This window comes from Patella vulgata, chromosome 7 (assembly GCF_932274485.2).
Source record: "Patella vulgata chromosome 7, xgPatVulg1.2, whole genome shotgun sequence".
NCBI lineage: Eukaryota > Metazoa > Mollusca > Gastropoda > Patellidae > Patella > Patella vulgata.
In genome coordinates, this window is record NC_065885.2 from 35493015 (window position 1) to 35515584 (window position 22570).

The 22570-nt window shown below is 32.7% G+C and overlaps 1 protein-coding gene across 6 annotated transcripts; it reads left to right on the top strand.

Moving 5' to 3' along the window:
* Positions 1-2122: 2122 nt before the first annotated feature.
* LOC126828537 (uncharacterized) lies at positions 2123-22050 on the top strand. 6 transcript variants are annotated; one of them, XM_050558345.2, is made up of 10 exons: positions 2123-2241; positions 7355-7494; positions 10183-10360; positions 10592-10685; positions 10890-11031; positions 11798-11954; positions 12486-12656; positions 13429-13557; positions 16121-16234; positions 17135-22050. In XM_050558345.2, exons 2-10 carry the CDS (start codon positions 7390-7392, stop codon positions 17437-17439), a joined length of 1395 nt encoding a protein of 464 aa, XP_050414302.1. In that variant the 5' UTR covers positions 2123-2241; positions 7355-7389; the 3' UTR covers positions 17440-22050. The 6 variants fall into 6 exon arrangements, with proteins under 6 accessions (XP_050414302.1, XP_050414303.1, XP_050414301.1 ...); XM_050558346.2 differs by having other exon boundaries at positions 2150-2237; XM_050558344.2 differs by lacking the exon at positions 2123-2241 and adding an exon at positions 2253-2370.
* The last annotated feature ends 520 nt before the right edge of the window (positions 22051-22570 follow it).

The following is a 22570-nucleotide window of genomic DNA, read 5'->3' on the forward strand; positions in this document are numbered from 1 at the left end:
TCTGAAATGTTTCATTCTGTTATGTTTATTATTATTGAACTTATGTTTGGCAATTTGATTCCCAATAAAACTATTGAACCTACATGCTATTTCACACACATATAAACACCTGTCCGGTCTTCGTTAATAATTGTAATTTGTTGTCAATAAATACGCATTTAGTATAATTTGGACTTCTCTCATTTAGTCTACCTGCTGGCTAATTCCTAACCTTGTTACTTGAAGGAAAGCCTTTGTGTTTTGCTTACTTTACCCGATGAGATTTACTTCCCTTTGCCAATTTCCTTTGCAATTAACTATTTATGGGATTGGTCGATAAAAATAGCACAATCATCAATGGCAGATAATATGAAAACGTGCCCCCCCCCCCCCCCCCATAGATTAACTCAGGTGGGCTTACTGAGGATGATCACTTACAATTGTGACGCTAAATTTCACCCATTGCCGACATGACTTCACACATAGGTCCATAATTATTTATTATCCCACCTGTGAATGGGGTCGTCCAATTTATGTAAAATCAAGTACAGTGTGGTTAGACTAATCACCGGAATTCACTTATAAAAACACCGGAATTCACTTATAAAAACACCGGAATTCACTTTGAAGATATCAGAATTCGCCCGCAAGATCTCCTTTTTACTTATATTTTGCATTAATATCAATATTGAATTACTAAAAAACACCGAAAATCCCCGACATTTACTATGAAAACATACGAACACCGGATTTCACTTTCAAATACGGGAATTCGCACTTAAGACCTTAATAATAATAAACAACATAATAATAATAATAATTATCTATTTATAAAACGCTGAATATCAAACAAACGAGTTGCTCAAGAGCGCTATAATATTCACTAATATTTTGCATTAATACTAAAATAACTTTAAAACACCTAAAATCACCGGAATTCACATTGAATACATATAAACATAGAAATTCACTTTCATATATCGGAATTTGCACTTAAGGCCTTCCTATTTACTAATAGTTTGCATTAATAATAAATTACTTTAAAACACCGAAATTCACTTTGAGAAAATCGGAATTGGCCCTCAAGACAATTGTATTTACTTATACTTGGCATTAATATTAATACTAGAATACTAGAATGCACCAATTGTAAGCAATTAAAACAAATAAAATAAAATCTCATAAAAACAAATCAAGAACTCGATCATTAATATGTCTAGCGATACGGTTAAAACGATATTTCCCGATGGTCAACTCGGGAAAGAAAATATTATGATTAGATTGCATCAGTATTCCATGTAAAATGTCAAACCAACCATTTCTCGGATGTAGAGCAAAACGTTCTCAGTGTAGATGAGCTAATTAGTTTATTCGAGCTAAGTTTATTCGAAAATTAACTCGGTAATAATAAGCCAATCAAATAAAGTTTTTTATTTTATGATCAGTAGTGGAATACCGCGTTTTATCAGTGAAATAAAAGTGTTATTCCACTGGCTAGCAGTAGTGCATGTTGTTTTTACCTAAAATGATTGTAAAATCATAAAATAAATAGAACATTTGTCGTTTTGTCGTGAATAACATATTTTATTTCATCTCTAAGCAAGAAAACGTTTATATTTTCACTCATGCTACGCATTCGTGAAAATATAAGTTTTCTTGCTTAGAGATGAAATAAAATATGTTATTCACTCTAAAACGACAAATATCCTCTATATACTGATTATTCCTTAAATCAACACCTGATGCGTTGACGTGTTCAGTAGTTATTTTACTAATTAATCTGCAGTGGATATGAAGTTCAAAGTGAATATCGGTGATTTTTGGTGTTTTTAAGTAATTCATTATTAATATTAATGCAAAATATATGTAAAGCTTGTGGGCGAATCCTGATATTTTGATAGACGATAGTGAATTCCGGTGTTTATATGTTTTCAGAATGAATTCCGGTGTTTTTAAGTAATTAATTATTAATATTAATGCTAAATATATGTAAATAGACAGGCCTTGCGGGCAATTCTGATATTTGGTGAATTCCGGTGTTTATTATTGAATTTCGGTTACCCGCACATTTATCAATCGGCAAAACTAGCGAGTTTGGGAACATTGTAAGAAAAAAACGGATGATTACGAATGATGTCAAGGGAGATAACAACAAAAATAAATCTGGGAAGAAATGACGATGTGATTTGTTGATTTGTTCTTCGTGTAAAAAACTAAAAAGGATTTATGTTTGAGTTGACGGATTTCTTCAAATACGTGTAGGTATGCATATTGTGATAATCCTATAACTATAACACTGTGATAAACGATGCGACATAGCCATAGGACTAGGAGGTCAGCGTATGATCGTATCACTTGTTCTGGACGGGCTGGAGCGCCTAGAAACTCTAGGTAATTGATAATGATAATAATGGTCATCGTGAAAGGTCACAATCACGAAACATTAGATTCCGTGTAGCCTTTAACGTTACATGTAGCTACGAGGATAAAGGCGATGGGTTTTCATTAGGCTCAAGTTGATAGCTTTGTTCAAAATTGATTGTTGTAAGGTTGAAGACCGGTAGGCAGTATACATACTTATACTATTACTATAGCTATAGGGCCAATACTGGCAATAGAGGTCTAAACAGCAAAAAAAACAAAAAACGTCAGTACGATTTAAAAATCAGAGAGGCACTTTAATCAAATCATTCTAGAAAACGACTTACTAAATGGATCAAAGCAATTTTTTGTGAACAGTATATATGTTGACACATTATTTAGTGATTAATCATCACCATTACAAGAAGGTTTAGAGTCTGTACACAGTCTATACATCTGGTGTGTCAACCGCGAGTGTCAATAACAGCAGCACAGCATCTGTACATGGAGTGGACCAGACGATTGATGAACGCCATTGGCACCTAGAACCACACTCTCAGGAAAAGTCTGGCGCAACCCATCAGCTGTGTTTGGTCTCGGTATGACATTATTAAGTGTCCAAAGATGTTCAGTACTGATGGGTCTTTGGTGTGTTCCCACAGTCTCAGACTGTGAATCATTAATATGCCTGTCATTTTGGATATTGACGCAAAGATTTATACAATAAAAACATCTGGCATGTTTTATGCAATGCATCTATTCAGAGTAACATACCAACCTGACGTTTCTTTTGCTGCTTAGTATACCGGTAGTATGTTTTTATAAGAATCAAGATAGGCTCTATTCTTTGGAATCTTAAAATAGACGAAAATGGGTCTAAAAGCACAATTAATTTAACATTAATGTACAAACATGTAAAGCGATTAATATTAAATTAAATTGTAATTTCATGGTAAAGCGATTAATATTAAATTAAATTGTAATTTCTAATCAATTAGTTTCGGTGAAATATGTGAAGTCTAAATTGAATGACAGTCATTTATGCTTGCTTAGTCCATTCTTCACATTTTTTAATTATTATATTGCCGTTTGTGAATCAGTCATTACTTATAACTTCGGCATTGTCTTTTTAAGATATATGTTTTTTGTGTTCATTACAAATGGTGCCCAACACCATAGCACACACAACTCGTGTACTGGTTATAAAATGTTCATTGTGTCTTAAATATTAGATATTAGGATCCACGGCAAGATAGCAACAATATTAATTGAAATGGACCAATTTAAAATTCTAATTCATGTTTTTAGTAAATAATATTATGGAAAATATTATTGAGATAGGTTTAGTTCTTTTAACCCTATGATTGCTAAAATAGCTTACAGACTACACAACATACAGTTTCAATAACCTTGCTATATTCAAAACTATATGTTTCTTACAATCCCATGCAAAATTGAATGTTCCCTGTACCAGTAATAAAAAAACCTCTCTTGTATTGTAACAAGTATTTTGGCTACATGCCAAGCTGGGAATACTTGGTTTTAAATCAGACGTTTTTGTGAATATGGTAACGGTGTGAGTAGTTTTGGGCAACTAATTATTGAAGGAATATTTGGGGTTAATTAAAGATGCCTTCCCATCTACTTCCCATGTACAAACTGGGTGATTTGATGATATATTTGGACTAAAATCATATTCAAACTAATTAATCTATCAAAAATTTGCTTCTTATCCCTCTGAAAACATTGTACTCGCAAGGAAATACCCGAAGATATAAAAATCTATTTTTAGAAGCCATGTTTCTCCCGTAACTTGATTGAGGGAGGGCCCATTTTCAGAATGTATTTGTTGTTAGTTTGTTACTTACACTGTCCATTTACTATACATATTGAAGCCTAAGTAAATTCTTGGCTTATCTGTAGCCAACTTCTTTTTCCGCCAGTTCCCAAAACCGCTTAACCATTCAATCAAGAAATAACAACCGCTTCCTAAATCCGGCTGGCAGACAATAAGCCAACAGGCTGACAGTTAGTGATACCCTGACATTTTTGCCACATGGGTGTTTTTCAGGGAATCCAGTATTTTTCTAGGAAGATTGGGCGTCTATACAATGTCATGTACTTTCCATATACCAAATTTGCCATACTTTTATTGAAATGACTGCCATATAAAGACTGGCACGCAGACTGTCTCTTTAGATTAGTTTTATAAGTAAAGCGTGTTGATTTCTCTACGAAATATAGATATTTAAAGATATGAAAATTCAAGTAAAATTTTACACAAGAATGGATTCAATTATGTTTCAGACTTTTCAAAATTCTCACCCTATAATTAGACATGTTTTTCAAAAGTAATAATAAACATTAAATATTCTAAGAAATCTGAGTTTTTGTTTTTAGAATTATTTGTTCCAAATTTTCATTCATCACCTTTTTACTTGAAAAATTAATAGCAGTTTGAAATTTTAATATAAAAAAAATATTTAGAATAAAGGATTGTTCAATGGTTATAAACATCTAACAAATAGAATTTAAAATAATTGAGAATAATCACATGGTTTAATCCTAATTACCATATTTTACACAAAAAAATACCCACTGGGTTAAAAACAACATTGGTAGAAACCAATGAAGAAAACTAGGGTGTAAATGTAATTCAATTGTTAAAGAACACAGAATTGACCAATCTGGCATATCTTTGAAATAACAATTAGTAATTTGGCAGGGTAGTATTACATGTACCTATATACAATATCTTTCATAGATTAATAATAGCCTGCCGCAGTAGGATGGTATATTTTATGACATACATGTAATTTTATATTTTAGTTGAATATAAATTAATATAAATTAATATTTTGTTATTAATTTTTATATCATAATAGTCATAATCATGACAAATGAAAGTATTGATTTTACATTAATTTAACATCATGTCATTAACAGGTTTAATAGACATAGTATTAGTAACAGTTTATATACTTGCTGGGATTGTGTGCACAATGCACATCCATTTTACATGAAGCTTTTGCCTTGGTCACAGCTGTCTAGTGGTTCGAATGGGACGAAAAAATCGAGGTCCCCTGTACACATTGGTGTGCACATAAAAGATCCCTTGACAGTTGGAATTCGATATAACAGTAGGCCATAGTGCCGCTGTCGGAGCAAAATTTCCCTCATAGCACACTGTATGGCGTATGCCCATCTTCATTAGCCTAGTTTGGAGTAGGACGTTAAACCCCATTTCATTTTATTTCATTTTATTTCATTTTTATACCAACGACCGGAGAATACTAAATCAACACAACTTTACACTTTTGAGTGTATGTACATACATAGTACATGTATTTACATATTGGTCCCATGGTCAACAGAATGACTATCAATTATTTCACTCTCTACGAAAAGTTTCATTTCATTTCATTTCAAACATGCTGGGATTGTTGACTAGCTACATGGATAAATGCCACTCAAAGATTATGTTCAGCGTCAATATGGGGATAACCAGATATATTTATCTCTGCCACATACTTCAACAACAAGCGTCTTCCAGATTAGTAAGCTTAAAGACAAATTATGCAATAATTTAACCTTTCTCATATGATGCAGAGACAGATTATGGATTCTGTTAGTTACTATTATTTAATCTATGTAAATAGTTTCACTATGAATTTCATATACATTGAACTCAAGTTTACTATATGTCATTGTGCTTGATTAAACGATAAGACCTAAGAGGATACTTGTCGAAACGTTATACTTTTAGAATAAAACTAGTGATTGTATCCCATAAAAACTGTGTTTTATTAATGTATAAGGAAGATCGCTATCAAAATTCAAGGGTTGCTAATGGATTTTGCTTGGAAGTATGTATTGTCTTTGTCTCCAGAAAATTGTAGACACCTTATACATGTAGTTCTCAAGTTTTTTTGATAGTGTGTGCTTAAGATGAAATTTCAATTCTCCATATTAACAATTACAAATGAGTATTTGTTTACATGTATGTATCCGATAAACAGTCGTGATATATTGAGGTTCAAATTTTTAGTGCTTAAAAATATTTTTTTTAAAGGCTATGACACCTACAAAAGGAAAGTAAGAAAGGCCATACACATTTCTCTATTTCCATTAGCCCAGTTGGAGCAGAACAGTAGGATGTTAAACCCCATTTTATTTATTTTCAAGAGACACTTTTTATTACTGCTGCAATGGTTTTGTTTATAATTCTGGTCATTTTGATTAATTCAATAATTTACTGTTCAAATTTACATAGTCCCGAGCTGTAGTTTCAATATATTACACAATGGTTTTGTTTATAATTCTGGTCATTTTGATTAATTCAGTAATTTACTGTTCAAATTTACATAGTCCCGAGCTGTAGTTTCAATATATTACACAATGTCTTGCACGAGACCATTAAACAACGCAAAAAAATAAGACACTATCCCGCACGTGCTTTTCAATGAAATACGTCACGCGAGTCCAATATTTCAACTAGTATAAATGATGTATGGTTGGCACTATCCCGCACGTGCTTTTCAATGAAATACGTCACATGAGTCCAATATTTCAACTAGTATAAATAATGTATGGTTGGCACTTTGCCCGTACCATTATTTGAAATAATAATTTGAAGTTACATAAATATTTGAAATAATGGTACGCCAACATCAAAACTGACGTCACATCTGTGTTTTAATGGTAGTTAATAGTACTGACAATATATTGTGGATAAGATTTAACATGTAATGTAATTGTCAACCATAAAGATTATGAATATTGATATGTCACTTTTGTTTTATTAGAGTTTCCATAACGGATATGAATACTTAAGTTTCCAGTTCTAGAATCAGGCACTTTAAATAGATATCACGTGAAGTTAGTCATAGGATATGATTACACTACAAACAGCACTATTTGTTTGTTTTTTTATGAAACTTTAAAGACTTCACAATAGTAGGCTTATATTAAGTTTTGATAATTGATATTTATTTTGTTTAATTTATTTTGACAGGATGGGTAATTAATGAACAGATAAAAATTTGAAAGATGGCTGACAAGAAAGAGAAACAAAAGGACAGTTTGTCTATTGCGTCTGCTCCTGATTTTATTTTATCTCAGTATGACTGTGAGAGAAATGGAAATCTGGAGATGGTTTGTACATTTTGTGATTTTTATGGGACTTCTTTTTTATATAGGGGTCCACTGTGGTTGAGATTGTATGGACATGAGCCTCACAAGCAGTTTCAAAGTCAGACATGAGTCGAGAAGATCCTTAGTGATATTTCAAGCCTAGATCTCACTTGTCGTCGGGTGTTCGATCCAGATTTTCCGGCTTGGTTTCCCCTTGTCAGTGATGCAGGACGGAGGGCCTGACAAGGACAGCTGTCTAGTTGTTCGGATGGGACGAAAACCTGAGGTCCCGTGTACACATTGGCGTGCACGTAAAGATCTCTTGGCAGTTGGAATTCAATATAAGAGTAGGCCGTAGTGCCGCTGTCCCGGCAAAATTTCCCTCATAGCACACTGTATGGCGTATGCCCGTCTTCATTAGCCCAGGTTAGGAGCAGAACAGTAGGACGTTAAACTCCATTACATTTCATTTACAAATTACATAAATATCTTAAACTTAAAGATGCATTATGTAATATTTAGATAAAGAGCTTCACAGTTTTCGCTATAATAATTAAAAATAGACAATGAAAATAGAATATTTTGAAAATTTCAGTCAATTTACTTCATTATGAGCAGAGTTATTGCCATTGCCATTAGAAGAACAGTGGAGTCTTGAGTCTTGATCATCTTTGCTACCGCTAATAAACAGTCTCACTCTCAATTATCCATTTTTATACGCCCATATGGAAATGTGGTCATATATTGCCGTATTTCCTGTCAGTCCGTTGCACTTTGTGAACGCTCTGACAACAAGTTATCATCCATTCTGTATGACATTTATATGACTGATTTGAATATGTGAAACAAAAAAGAAGAAGCCTGTTGAATTTCAGCAGTTTCCGTAAATTACTTCACTTTCTTGAACCTTGTAAACGCTCTAAAAACAAAAGTTATAGCGCTTGTTTCGCTTTGTTAAATGACAAAAGTTCTCATCTGATCTGTCTGAAATTAGATTTGTGAAACAAAGAACCTTATTGAATTTCAGCAAATTCGGAATTTCTTCTAGAGTTATCACCCTTGTTTCATTTTGTTGAACTATGTGAATGTTCTAACAGACTTAGATTATCATCCGATCTGTCTGAAATTTATACACATTATTTAAATTAGTTAAATTAAGAATCTATTAAATTTCAGCATTTACATTAATTACTTTTAGAGTTGAGGTCCTTGTTTCACTTAGTAGAACCTTGTGAATGCTATTACAGTTGCAAATTGATTGGAAACTTTTTTAGTTCATGGGCTACAATAGCAAAAAAATGCATTTGCAGCGGTTAAATTTTCTAAATTTTCTCAGTGACTGCAACGCCCTCATACCAAGCAACGATTGATTGGTTGTTAGGGATTTGGGATTCAGGTAAGTCACCTAAGGTAGGCTATATTGGACCACATTGAACGGGCTAGAATAGCAGGAAAACGCGTTGCGGCAGTTAAATTTTCAAACAATTCTCCCGACGGGCTCATCTCTGTGGAATGTAAACAATTGATTGGTTGATTGGAATTCGAGTCAGACACCCAAGTTAGACTATATTAGACCTCTTTTTAAAGGGTCAGTCTCCATTATATTTTGGAGAATAAAACAGCTTAATTTTGTGTAAAAGCCCTTAAAATCCTCTACCTTTGGGCCGAGCAACTAACTCAATATACATGATATGTTTTCAAAAGGTGTCCCAAGCTGTATCACTATTAAACGGTGCCTGGATAAAACCAGACCATTATTTTATGAAAATAACGTGTAGATGAAATTTACCTTTCATTATCAAGTAAAGCACGTAAGTCATGCACTATATAGACCTGTAAATGAACGGCAATAGATTATCAGGTCACCCAACGAAAACACTGACCCGAAATCTTAAAAGGGTTACGTGTTTGAATGAGTGGTTTTGACATTCACGTGCAAACAACTAAATATTTTGAGCTGAAATTTTGAGACAAAGTCAATACACCATTCCTCTATATTTTGGTGCTAAAAATTTCATACATACACAGATTTTTATTTCCGAGACGGTCCCTTTAAAGTTGTTGTATTCACGATCTGAAAAAGCAGGAAAACGAGTTTGCAGTTGTCAAATTTTATTTTGAGGGCGGGGGTCCTACAAGGTACACTCTGCTCCTTCGCCTCACCCAGACAACCGCTGTCTGTAACCCAAAATCTTTTCTGACATTTCAGGTTTTGTGTTTTTATCAGATTGTATTATATATTATTATTGGTATAATTATTCAACAAAAGAAGTCACACAAATATCTATTTTATTTTTACACATGTGATGACGTTAAAGAGCATAAAAGGTCTGACTATTCATTTTAATCGTACAAACCAGTGAGGTGTTACAATAGAAATAGAAGATATTCATACAACTGTCTTAATGCTAGGTTCCCACTAAGATGATTTGCGCCAGAAAAATGCATTTGCAGCCATCAAATTTTCCAAGTAGTCTTTTGAAGGGGGAGGGGGGGGTACCTACACAGTAAGCTCCACATTTTCACCTCTCACAGACGCCTATAACCCAAAATTTTGCCTTGTATTTCAGGTTCTGTCCCCTTCTCAACAATCATCGAGTCTGTATACCAATGCAAAAGATCTACATTAGATAGATTTAGATATTACATAATGCATCTTTAATAAAATCTTAAGAACCAGTTTAATTTGATTTTATGTTTTTTCTTCAGATGACAAGTTCTCTTATAGTGGTACCTGATGAACGAGATATGGAACATTCATTATTGGGTTTGGCGCCACGATATTGGTCTCATCGATGTCTCTCACATCAGGCAAGTTTGGAATCAGTTACAGGAGGGATTCATATGACAGAGATTGCTCCAGTTAATAGTAATATATATGACCCTGGTATGTTCTTTCTACAATTTTGTCGATTTTACTTAAAACCAGATTTATTTTTACAGTTGGCATTTATGTCATTTGTTAAATGAAAAATAGGCTACTGTAATATCAACATAATACTGTTCTTTGCTTCTTTTTACGTCAACCCAACTCAAATACCGGTAGTACGTACTAATCTTTTTTCAGTAGATTTTACTCCTTTGATTTGATAAATGAGTCCATTACTGATTATTTCAGATATTGAAAGGTCATGGCAAATGTCTATTGATATATTTACTTCAAAGAAAGGTCCTAATTCACCGTCAGGAACTCAATTTTCGCGAAGAATACGGTAATATATAACAGTTCATTGTAATTATATCAGAACATTCTTATGCCTACATGTACTGTAATAATTGTGCTAAAAGATTGTATTATTTCTGTTACAGATGGTATTTTAAAGATTGGATTATTTCTGTTACACATCATATTATAAAGATTATACTACTCCTGTTCAATAGATCATATTCTAAAGATTGTATTATTTCTGTTACAGATCGTATTATAAAGCCCAGGATGAATTAATTACTGCATATGAAAATTTACAACATGGGCCAGATAATAACAGCCAAGAAATGCAGTCCGATATTGAACATATGGCACTAATACTCTCTAGGATATCATTTTTTGCAAATTTGGTAAGTTACAGGAGGCACTTTGACTTCAAACTAAACAATTAGGGTCTATATTCAGTTCATCAAGAAATTGTATATTACAACAAGACATGATGATGACAGCTACTTAGATTAACTTTTAAAAACTTCCTAGGTACTTCCTTTTAAATGCCACACTACAATATAAAGACAACATTTATAATGTTACTGGTGAATCCCGAACTAGCCATTGATAATTGGAAAGACTGGAACACATCCAAACATTCTAGAGTTTTTGAGATTACTTGGATTGTTGGTCAAGTCCTAAGGAGGATCTATTGAAATCAATAATCGCACAATGATTTATCACAGAATTACTGCTCTGTCGCCACAACCTTAGAACACAAATTAAGATTTGCTAGGATTCTTTGGAACCCAATCAGAATTCTGATGCATTGCCCATGTCGCCATGATCTTGAATGGCATGTATGGACTTTTTGAGGGAAAATCCTAACTTTAACAGAAACAGACAGATGAATGTAGGGATTGTTCATATAATCTTATCTTTTGTTCTTAAAGGAAGAGTCCAGAATAATCCCTTTTCTAGTATTGAAATACATGTAGTTTCAACCATTCTGAACCCTACAAGAGTTTTTGTTTATAAACCATGAGTGACAGTTATCCTCACAGCCATCGTTTTTATTTTTAATTAAAAGCAATATGGGTTACTTATAAGTAAACAACATCTTTGATTCATGTTAAAAAAAAAGTTTTTTATGATGATATTAATATAAATGATTTTATTTTCTAGTTATTGTTAGTGGGTAAATCTATAGCTGTATCAATGTCCAGTTCTATATCTATAATATCTAGTTTAGTCGATTCATCAGTAGATCTTCTCTCTGGTATTATTATATGGTGGACTAGTAGTGCCATGAAAAAACGAAATATTTATCTTTATCCTAGTGGTAAGTATGTATTGTTCAAGTAGAAATTTTGATATTAATTTATGAAATAAATCTTTTTCGGATTTTGCATACTGTCTAAAAATCAGTTTCTTAAAGTAGTCAGAAAGAGGCATTTGTTTACGGTAAAGCAACATTATGGGATAAACAAGGGATATTGTCCAAGAATTTATGGGGGCCAAATGAGCATGCATATTGAAATTGGCTCTGTCTATCCTTCCATCCCATTTTTGTTTCTGAATTCTGTAGCCATTTATGATATCTTTATGAAACTTTGTACACACATCTTCAACCTATTAGTTGTACTTTAATGTTATTATAAATTTCTGGGGTTTAAACATTTGGGTCATTCCATGTCAAGTGGACCTAGCATTAATATTGACTGAGTTATGACCTTTTATATCTTCTAGATAGACAATATTCTTGAAATTTGGGGATTTTGAAGCACTTTTTATATAGATTAATAATCCTCCATCCTCCAAATTTGACTTTATTTTTGGCACAGGATTAAAAACTTTTTCTATTTAAATACAGGTAGAACCCGTCTGGAACCGGTTGCTATAGTTATATTATCTGTAATAATGTCCTTGGCTTCCTTCCAGTTGTTAGTAGAATCAATACAGAAGATTGTAGGATTAGTAAATAATTCTGGTGATATTCCTACATTTAATTTAACCACTATTATTATAACTAGTACCACAGTAGGTAAGAACAATTAATAATTACAGCATTTTATAGTAGAAAAGATAGGGTGAAGTTGTGGCATAAAGGAAACAACCTATATGAATGCAGAGTCACCCTTGAAATCGTACTGCTGAATGAAAGCACATTTTTTTTCGTCTCACTAGCAGGCCTAGAAAAAGGAATCCAAGATAGCTGATTTCATTTGAAAGTACTGAAAATGAAATTAACCTGTGTCTGTTGCATTAAATATTTAATGTAATGTCAACAGAAATGTATAGTATATTGTCTGATTTACCTGTGTGTATGTCATGTGCAATGGCAGGAGAGTTCAACATTTTGAAAATATTTTATTTAGAAAATTTGAATAGTTCTTCTAATATTTTGATAATTGTGGTTATTTATGATTTCCAGATGAATACACATTATCACAATTTTGTAGCAATAAAGCATGTAATGCTTTAAAAATAAAACCTCTCAACCCTGTTGGACTGTATTTATTGATGGCCAGAAACCACTCAGAATATATTTACGTTGTGCCTTTTGCTAATTAGAATTGTTTCAGTTGAATAAATTTGGTATTTCAACCAAAACAACCACTACTAATATTTATTTGTTGATTATCAATAACACAGAGATTATCTATGCCACTACCTTCCAAAAAAGAGCAAGGGCATGGGGTGCATTGACTTAGTCTTTGTTTTTATTTGTTCAGGTTTTGATATCTATCAAAACAAATTAATGATGTTTTATCTAAAGTAATAAAGTCATCAAATTGTATTTTGTGTATTTGCAGTAATAAAGTTTGGTTTGTTTGTGTTATGTTATTGGAAAGGTAAAAATAATCCGTCTGTTAAAGTTTTGATGCAGGATCATAGAAACGACACTCTGTCTAATCTTATAGCTATTATATGTGGTTATCTAGGTAAGTAATCAACTCCTCAACCCTCAATTCTTCATTCTTAGTATTGTCTTCTACTGAGAGTTGTTGTCGATGGTTACTTATATGTTATGTAGTTCTGTAAATATTGTTCTCTCTATTTGCGAATCAAATCAGTTCATTGATCTGGGTTGTTATTGCTACCAGCAAGGTTAATTAAATTTTTCCAGAAACTAAACCACTGATTTTATCTCATTTTCAAGGTTTGATACCAACATTAATATCAAATATGATGGTCTTAATATCAAGGTGGCACTGGGCTGCCTGCAGAAATAATAAAGTTCACTTAAGTATATGCTAATAGTAGTAGCGTGCCCCACACAGCTACATGTAGAAATGAGCTTTAATAAAAGTTGACCTTTCAACTCAAATGACAGTTTTCAGAATCTATCAAATAATAAAGCTCTAGATAATGTACTTTTTAACATGTTTTAATCAGAGTAAAATTTAGATTGTATGTTGTGACAGACAACAACTGTAGAAAATTATTTGAGGTTTATCAATCACCTTTCCTCTACTCCTTTGCAGTGCACGAAAAGACATGGTTAACAAAATTTCTTCAGTCAAAATTATTAACTGTGGGTGTCTTCCTGTAAGTTGTCTCCCCTTAGACCACGAAAGATGTAACCAAAAATCAATGTTTACATTCGAGCCATCATTCAGGCAGTTACAAGTCAATGTCTAGCCAGCAGTTAAAATATCAGGTTTAGAAATACATCTAATAGTTGTCTTTGCTGTTAAAATAAAACAGGTTTATTTCTTAAGACTTGAATTGAATATGAAAGATGAATCTCTAATAGGAATATATACTATTCAAAAAAAGTAGGGGATATTTGATTTTTAAGTGTTATTAAAGTCACCTAATGAAACTGACGAAGAAACAAATGACAAAATGAAATGAAGTTCACATTCATCGATTTATTCCAAATGATCGTTAGACTAAGTAAGGCACAGACTGACCATTATAAGGGTAAAATGATACCCGGGGTCAAACAGCAAAGTTACCACAGCATCACAACCAAGTCAGTAACGGGTAAATCCTCCTCTGTTTGCCAAACGAGCATTGATCCGACGTGGCATACTCCTAATGAGACGTCTAAGGTCATTTTGGTCCAGATTGTCCCATTCCTGTTGCAACGCAGCAGCAAGTTCTTGGACATTGGCAGGACGTTGTTGACGTTGACGTAACCTCTGTCCAAGCATGTCCCAGACATGCTCGATGGGGGAGAGGTCGGGACTCAGTGCTGGCCAAGGTAATGTGGTGATGTTCTGTTGTTGGAGGTAACCTGTAACGATCCTGGCCCTGTGACATCTTGCGTTGTCATCCTGGAAGATGAAACGGCGGCCATGACGTCGTGCGAACGGCACAACATGGACTGCCAAGATGTTGTCCCGGTAGTACTGGCCTGTAACACGCCCTGCAACAACATGTAAAGCCGTTCTTCCAGCAACAGTGATGCCTCCCCACACCATAACAGAACCACCCCCAAATCGATCATGTCTGATGACGTTAACGTCTTGGAAGCGCTCGTTTCGACGCCGCCACACCCTCCTACGTCTGTCCAAAAAATCAACAGTGAACCTTGACTCATCTGAAAACATCACATTGCTCCAGCGTCGATTATCCCAGTGTTGACGATCCCTACACCAACGACGTCTTGCCTGAATGTGATGATCTCTCAAACCAGGGATCACGCGAGGACGTCGGGCGCGAAGGTGACCCCTATGCAGTCGATTCCGAATCGTCTGGCCACTCACTCTCACACCAGTGTCTGTTTGAAGACGAGCGCTGATCTGATTTGCTGTGATGACACGATTTCTCAAGGCCAAGGTACGGATAAATCGATCCTGGGCTTGAGTTATCGCCCTTGGTCGACCTGAGCGTGGTTTGTCCTGTACAGATTGTGTATCACGGTATCTGGACCATAGCCTGCTTATGACAGACTGAGAAACATTCATCGTCCGCGCCACAACCGCCTGTGTTGTGCCGATCTGTAGCATGCCAAGGGCACGTAACCTTTCATTTTGGGTAAGCCGACGCATATCAAAATTTGTTTTCTGGTCACTAAAACAATTAAACTGATGTTTCCACCCTGGAATTCAATGCCACAATGACTGTAACATTCAAAGTCAGAGTCGTGCAAATCTTGGGTTGGACCCCCATGATGATCCCAAGCATCACCTGCATTCCATGCGGTAGCTATTGGTGCGTTTGTGCGTCACATGTAACTGGAAATGTTTCTTCTGTTAGGTTCTATAGTGACTTTTTTCGTAGTCATTTGCATATTTTAGTATTATGCCCCCAAAATCAAATATCCCCTACTTTTTTTGAATAGTATATATCGAAAAATGGTTCCGTTGAGTAGTTACAGAGTTAGGTTGAATTGCATTTCATTGATCTAAGCCGCAAGAAATTCAATATTTTAGCGATAATGAAAATGACACATCAAATTGTTAAGTCCCTTTTCAAAGATCAAATCTTTAACATGTATTTTAGATTACACACTATTTACCATAGTTCATACCATATGTTATCTTATTTTTCTAGGATCAAGAGAATTTGTTATCAAATCTTCCACGGAAGATGTGAAGTACATCGATCCCTGTGGTGCTATTGTTATAAGTGGATATATTCTGTTTAGTTGGTGGAGAACAGGCTGGGGTATATATAATCTTATTTTATATATTTCATAGCTATTAATGCCTCTAATTTCACCTATAAAAAGTTATATGTTTTTGTGAAATAAAAGTTCTAACTGTAGATTGTTCATTTTCGTTCACCTTCAAAATGGTTTTGTGTAACTGATTAACTGTATAAATGTTATGATTTTAAATGAGAGAGTTAACCATATCAGAACTGAATTTTGGTTATAAGCTTTAAGCATACCATAAAGGATATCATAGCATAAATGTGGCTATAATAAATATGGTTATTAGTTTAAGCATATACCATAATTGTCAGTAGTAGCTTATGTGGTTATTACAGGTAGTTTAAGCATACCATAAATATTGTCATTAGTTTAACATACATGTTTAATACAATAAATATTGTTATTAGTTTAACATGCATGTATCATACCAGAAATATGTTATTAGTTTAACATGCTTCTATCATACCATAAATATGTTGTTAGTTTAACATGCATGTATCATACCATAAATGTGTTATTAGTTTAACATGTACATGTATGTATCATACCAGAAATGTGTTATTCGTTTAACATGCATGTATCATATGGTATATGTTATTAGGTCAACATGCTTGTATCATAATATGTTATTAGTTTAACATGCATGTATTATATCAGAAATATGTTATTAGTTTAACATGCATGTATCATACCAGAAATATGTTTAACATGCATGTATCATACCAGAAATATGTTATTTGTTTAACATACATGTACATGTATCATACCAGAAATATGGTTACTAGTTTTAGCATATCTTACCATAAATGAAGTATCTGTATATTTTTTGTGGGTCTGACATTGTAGGTGTTTCTTATGGTTTGTTTTTCTTTTTAGCATTTAATTTACTATTTTCTGGTCTTCTGTTTCAGAACAAATCAAAATGTTAACTGGTCATACAGCAAAACCAGGATTCCTCAGTAAGATCACCTGGATTTGTTTAAATCATCATAAATCTGTATTGCTAATAGACACTGTCCGAGCTTTCCATTTTGGTAATAATTTTTTGGTTGAGGTAGATATTGTGCTTCCAGAAGAAATGTCTTTAAAAGAAGCCCATAACATCGGAGAAACTCTGCAACAGAAACTTGAGAAATTAAGTGATGTGGAGCGTGCATTTGTTCACTTGGATTATGAAACAACTCACAGACCAGAAGAAGAGCACAAATTGTTGTAAATTCCCTGGAATAAGAATGTAGGGCTAGCGACTAGCCATGATGTGAAGTGATAGATGAAGTGTTCACAATGAAAAAATGTATACAAATTATATTACAATTTTCATTCCATAAATATACAAAGCAAAAAGAAGATGGAATAAAATCAATGAAATTATTATTTTTTTTAACCGTGTTGAAGTTCAAGTGTTTGAAATATAAATATTTCATTCAAAATATGGAGTATTATTGTTATTCATTGATATTGGATGTATTTCTGATGGAAGAAATGTGTGATTGCTGTGTTCATTTATTTCATACCATAAAAATATCCTTGGAGATGATTTGGAGTATCTGAATATTCCTTTAATTGAAGTTTTATTGCTGTGTTTATAGTGTTATTTTTGCAGTGAAATTTGTGTGAGCCAGAAGAAAGGCTATACTATAGACTGTGTTATCTGTTCATGTAATTGGGAAGAAAGTCCATGTTATAGAATAAACTCTGATCTATTATTGTTCCGTAAAGTGTAATCTGTACACAATGTAATACATACCATACCTACATACACATGTTATACAGATAATTAAAGTTACACATGTACATGCACACCCTAATTGTTATAAAAAGTTACTTATTGTTTATCGCATAGATTTTAGGATTTTATTTTTTACTTACAAAAATGTTTTTGATAATACTGTCCCTACCTAATCTAAAGTTTATATGCTTTTAAGAAACCTTCAAAGTTTATCTGACAATATGTTTTAAAACCAAAATCTGTAAACCTTTATTTATGTACATGTAAGGATCAGTATTTTTCTTTGGAATAAGATCCCACTTTGCCCCTAGGTTGAATGATTTAAAAAGAACCTTGAAATTCCTTTATTTTTAAAAGCATATGAAAGTTAACTATCATTATTATCTGATGTTTATTTTATTTTGATTTACTTTTATATACATTTATATTACAAATGAATTTTGAGCTTCGTGTTTCAAATCCTATATATGTAGATATTTACATATTTTATTGTATTGATGTGATATCCTTTTGTAACCTTTATACCACCTATGGACAATTGAGTGAAGGATGTGTACTTTATAAGTGTTGTATAATAATAATAATAATATCTATGGACAGTCTTCATTAGCCCTTTTGGTGCAGAAAAGTTGGAGTTTAAACCCCATTTCTTGATATACGGTCTTGAATGTTTTCATATTTAAGAAGGAGAGATATAACTAATGTTTTGCTGTAACTATTATTGAGATGAAAGTCTAGAATTTAAGTAGGGCCTAAAAATCAAAATATAATGTAACTACATGTATTTTAATAGCATTTCTATCATAAAATCTAGCATCTCAAGATGTGTAATATAGCAATATTTGGTTTACAAAATGTAAGTTACTACATCACTTGACAATATACATGTATACAGTGTAGTATTATTAATATCTACTTATCCAAATGTATAATCTCTCTCGCTCTCTCTCTATGTATTTAAACATAGGTACATATTGCATAATGCTTTTTTTAAACTAATTCTATTCTATGTTTTATTATAATCAAACTCAGGTAGAACTTTACGCTTTCAGTTAAGGATATGATTTATTGATATTAATAATCACATGTATTCAGGGATGTCATTTATTGCTTTTTTAGTTATTTCTAATTTGCACAAAATAAAACTTATAATTCAATAGAAGTAGAAATTAAACTGAAGGTCGAATTCATTATTGCAGTGTTTTGATTGACACATGCTTTACTTGCTTTAACATCAACACGAGATATTTGAATTTGTCCTCCAGATGTTTCATGTTAAGAGTGTTGGTACATGTAGTTGTCATCTTTATGTTCAGAGTAGCACATTCTTTATATGGTGCAATGTCCAGGTTTGGATATCAAATTTGATCAGATTTTCAACCCGTTTAGAAATTTACTGGAAATTTATTAATTAATTACTTAGTCAATAATAGTGAGTATTTTTGTTAATGGTGATGTCATTAGAAGTAGGATAAAGATTTCTGAAAGTCTTCCTGTGGAATGTATATAGATCTATATTTTATTATTATAATGGTAGAGATTATTAGTGTATTGTATTTGATTATTTGTTCAGTTCATAGTGTTTCAGTGTATAGAGTTTGTTTATTTGTTCTGTTTCTGTGTTCCAATATACACGTAGATGTATATAATCATTTATAATTAATTAACTATTTTTTATTTGCTATATTTTTAAGAATTGTATATAAGAATCTCAATACCACTGTTGATATTAAGGATATTATTTAGTGTATCTAAAGTTTAATTTCTACTTTATATATCAATTATCATGTGTTTCGGTACCTTCGGCTCAAAACACATATTTTTTATTTTTTTGCCGATCTTAGTCAGAAGTTGCAGCCAAAACTGCATGGTGCAAACATTCTGCCAATGTAGATATAGTTGGCCTACGTGGAACTAATTATTAAATATAAATTGGGTCACTTTTGACAAACTGGATGTGTTTTAACGGATGGGACAAAATATGATCTCAGATCGCCCATATCTCGGTTATTTCTCAATGGACCTTCGCCCTGTTTTCATTTTTTGATCCTTTGGATGAATCCCATAGGGGCTCTGACTGACAGTTTTTCGAAATTCGGAAATTGACTCAATTAGTTTTAGCATCAAAGAATTGCGAAAGTTTTATTCAGCTTTTTTTCGACATTTAAGATGGCATATCTTCGTTAGTATTTGAAACTTGGTAGAAATAAGGAAAACGTTGAGGCCTTCAAAATGGTATATTAAAAAAAATTTGTGACAGCTTCCGGAAATTACAGAGGTCTTCAGATTTTACCCAAACATCAATAGTTCTCTCCATTTTAAAAATAGATTAAAAATGACATATTATGGTGGTGTTAGCCTTAGCCCCAAATGTTATCTTTCATTTTCCAATACCTTGTTCAATAACATTTTCAACCTTTTGGCCTCCATATTGGATTTTACAAAAAACCTTCAAATCGATATTCAGTTGCCATTTTGATTCCGATTTATGAAAACTTTTTTTTGTTTGGAACTTGGTCCAAAATGGCAACAATTTTTAGGGAGCCGATTTTTGAAATTTGGTTTTTATTTACTTCCAGTTTCACTTTTGACCTACTATCTGGTGACCTAGCCACTCATTGACCTTTGACCTTTGCAAATATTATTACCCTGATGTCTAATATAGTTATGTTTTGGCAACAGTAGTGTTCATTTATATTATTAAAGTGTCCATAGTGTTGAAGTTTACACCCATCCAGCAGAATTGAATGTACTTTTCATTTGATGCAAGTCATATCCGAACTCCACAATAATAAATTTCCTGCCTTCTGATACATGTAGTTGCTAAGTTGAAATTATTACTGTTGATTTTTTTTCAGGCCTAGGAAATACAGGCATGAGTATCTCTGCTTAATAAAACATTTCTTTGAAATCTGAGGTATATTCCTACATCAACACTTGCCTGTGAATCTTTTTCCGATAAATTAACAATTCTGACACAACAGAAAAAGAAAGATAACAGAGAAAAACTATTTGATAATCTTCTGACTGAGTTTTTATCTGAACCATAGGGGCCCAGGTGTTGTTGCACTTGTGTGAGACCATAATGTATTCACATCCCCTATCTTATAAAAACTTATTTAAATCATCAAAATTTTCAGAAATAAATTGTGCCAATTCCCCAAATGTTCACTTTAACTGGGTAGGCCTACATAATTTGAGTGTACCTATTTATACCTTGTAGATTAAAATAGTTTTGGAAAAAAAGGATTTTATCAGTTTAGAGGCACACAGAGACAATACATGTAGTTGCTTTTAGTCAACAACAATATAAATTTCAATCATATGTAATCAACTTTTTGTTAGATATTAGAAATAAAGTTGTTTTAGGAAAGAAAACTAGGTTTTTGCAAGTACTTTCTGCTTTAATTAGCTTCTTCAGGCAAACTTTTTTGGAATTAGTAAAGTTTGCCTCAAGAAGCTCAATAAAGCAGAAAGTACTCGCAAAAACCTAGTTTTCTTCCTAAAACAACTTTGCAATCAGATTATTTTATTCTGAGTTTAAAGTTTTGACAAGAAATCATGTAAATAGTTGTGTTCATCTACACTATTGAGATAATTTAATCTCTAATAGGAATATCAGTCCAAAAATAGACCAGTTCCTTTCAGTATTTACTGAACTATGCTGCTTAAGCGTAACAAGACGGCCATTGGTAGCAGAGAAACCTGATAGACCTAGTTTAACTCGTGAGATTTGATATTGAATTGAAGATGCAAATAAACATGGAGCCTTTAGGTAAAAGTTTATGGACATGGGCTCGGAAAAATCACAGGATGTTAAACAATGTGAGCTCCCTTAGATTTTGTAACATTAATGCGGATGAAAAAAATCCATAGTATTTTATCTGGTAATTTTAAAATACCCTGTGTAATGTACTATAAAACTACGTGTATTTCAAGCTATGCTTATTGCATTTATCTATTTTAAAATCTGTTATGATGTATTTACTGTTAATTGTTAACAGTTGTTATTGTACTCTAATTCTTTTATTACCCACTATATATTGTGATATTTTAAAGTTATAATAAAAAAGCATGAAATATAAAATACCTACATGACATGTATCTTGTGTGTGATTAAATATAGTCCATCTGCTTGTTAACTGTGAGCAGGGTTGTTCACTTCAAATATTTTGTCAACCTGTCAATTGTTTTGAGCATTCTCCCCAAACATATCTACATATTTTTATTTTATGTGCTTTTAACTTTTACACATAAAAATGATAAAGTTAACTGTATTTATTGTGCTTTTAGGTTAAATTCTTATTTCATTGCATATAAATTGACTGACAGAAAGTTACTACAACCAGACTAGGAATATGACTCAAAATTCTTCAAAATCAATTTTTACTGCCCTGGCTGAAAATTTTCAGAAAACTTAAAACACTTTTGTACACTGTAAAAGAGTGTACATTGAAAAAGACATACGTTTCATACACCACTTAAACACACATTATGCAAGAGCTAAATCTATCCTATTGCAGGTCTTTCTTTAGGCCTGAAATGTTTACTAAATTATTAGCCATTAATTAACTTATCCAGGCCATAATCAACTCTTGATGGCATCAGATTTCTCCGA

Bases quoted from the DNA above. Each gene is read 5' to 3' on its own strand.
- LOC126828537 (XM_050558345.2), top strand. From the start codon at position 7,390: ATGGCTGACAAGAAAGAGAAACAAAAGGACAGTTTGTCTATTGCGTCT. The intron at 12,657-13,428 runs GTAAGAACAATT...GTGTATTTGCAG, and splicing joins TATAACTAGTACCACAGTAG to TAATAAAGTTTGGTTTGTTT. The intron at 16,235-17,134 runs GTATATATAATC...CTTCTGTTTCAG, and splicing joins TTGGTGGAGAACAGGCTGGG to AACAAATCAAAATGTTAACT.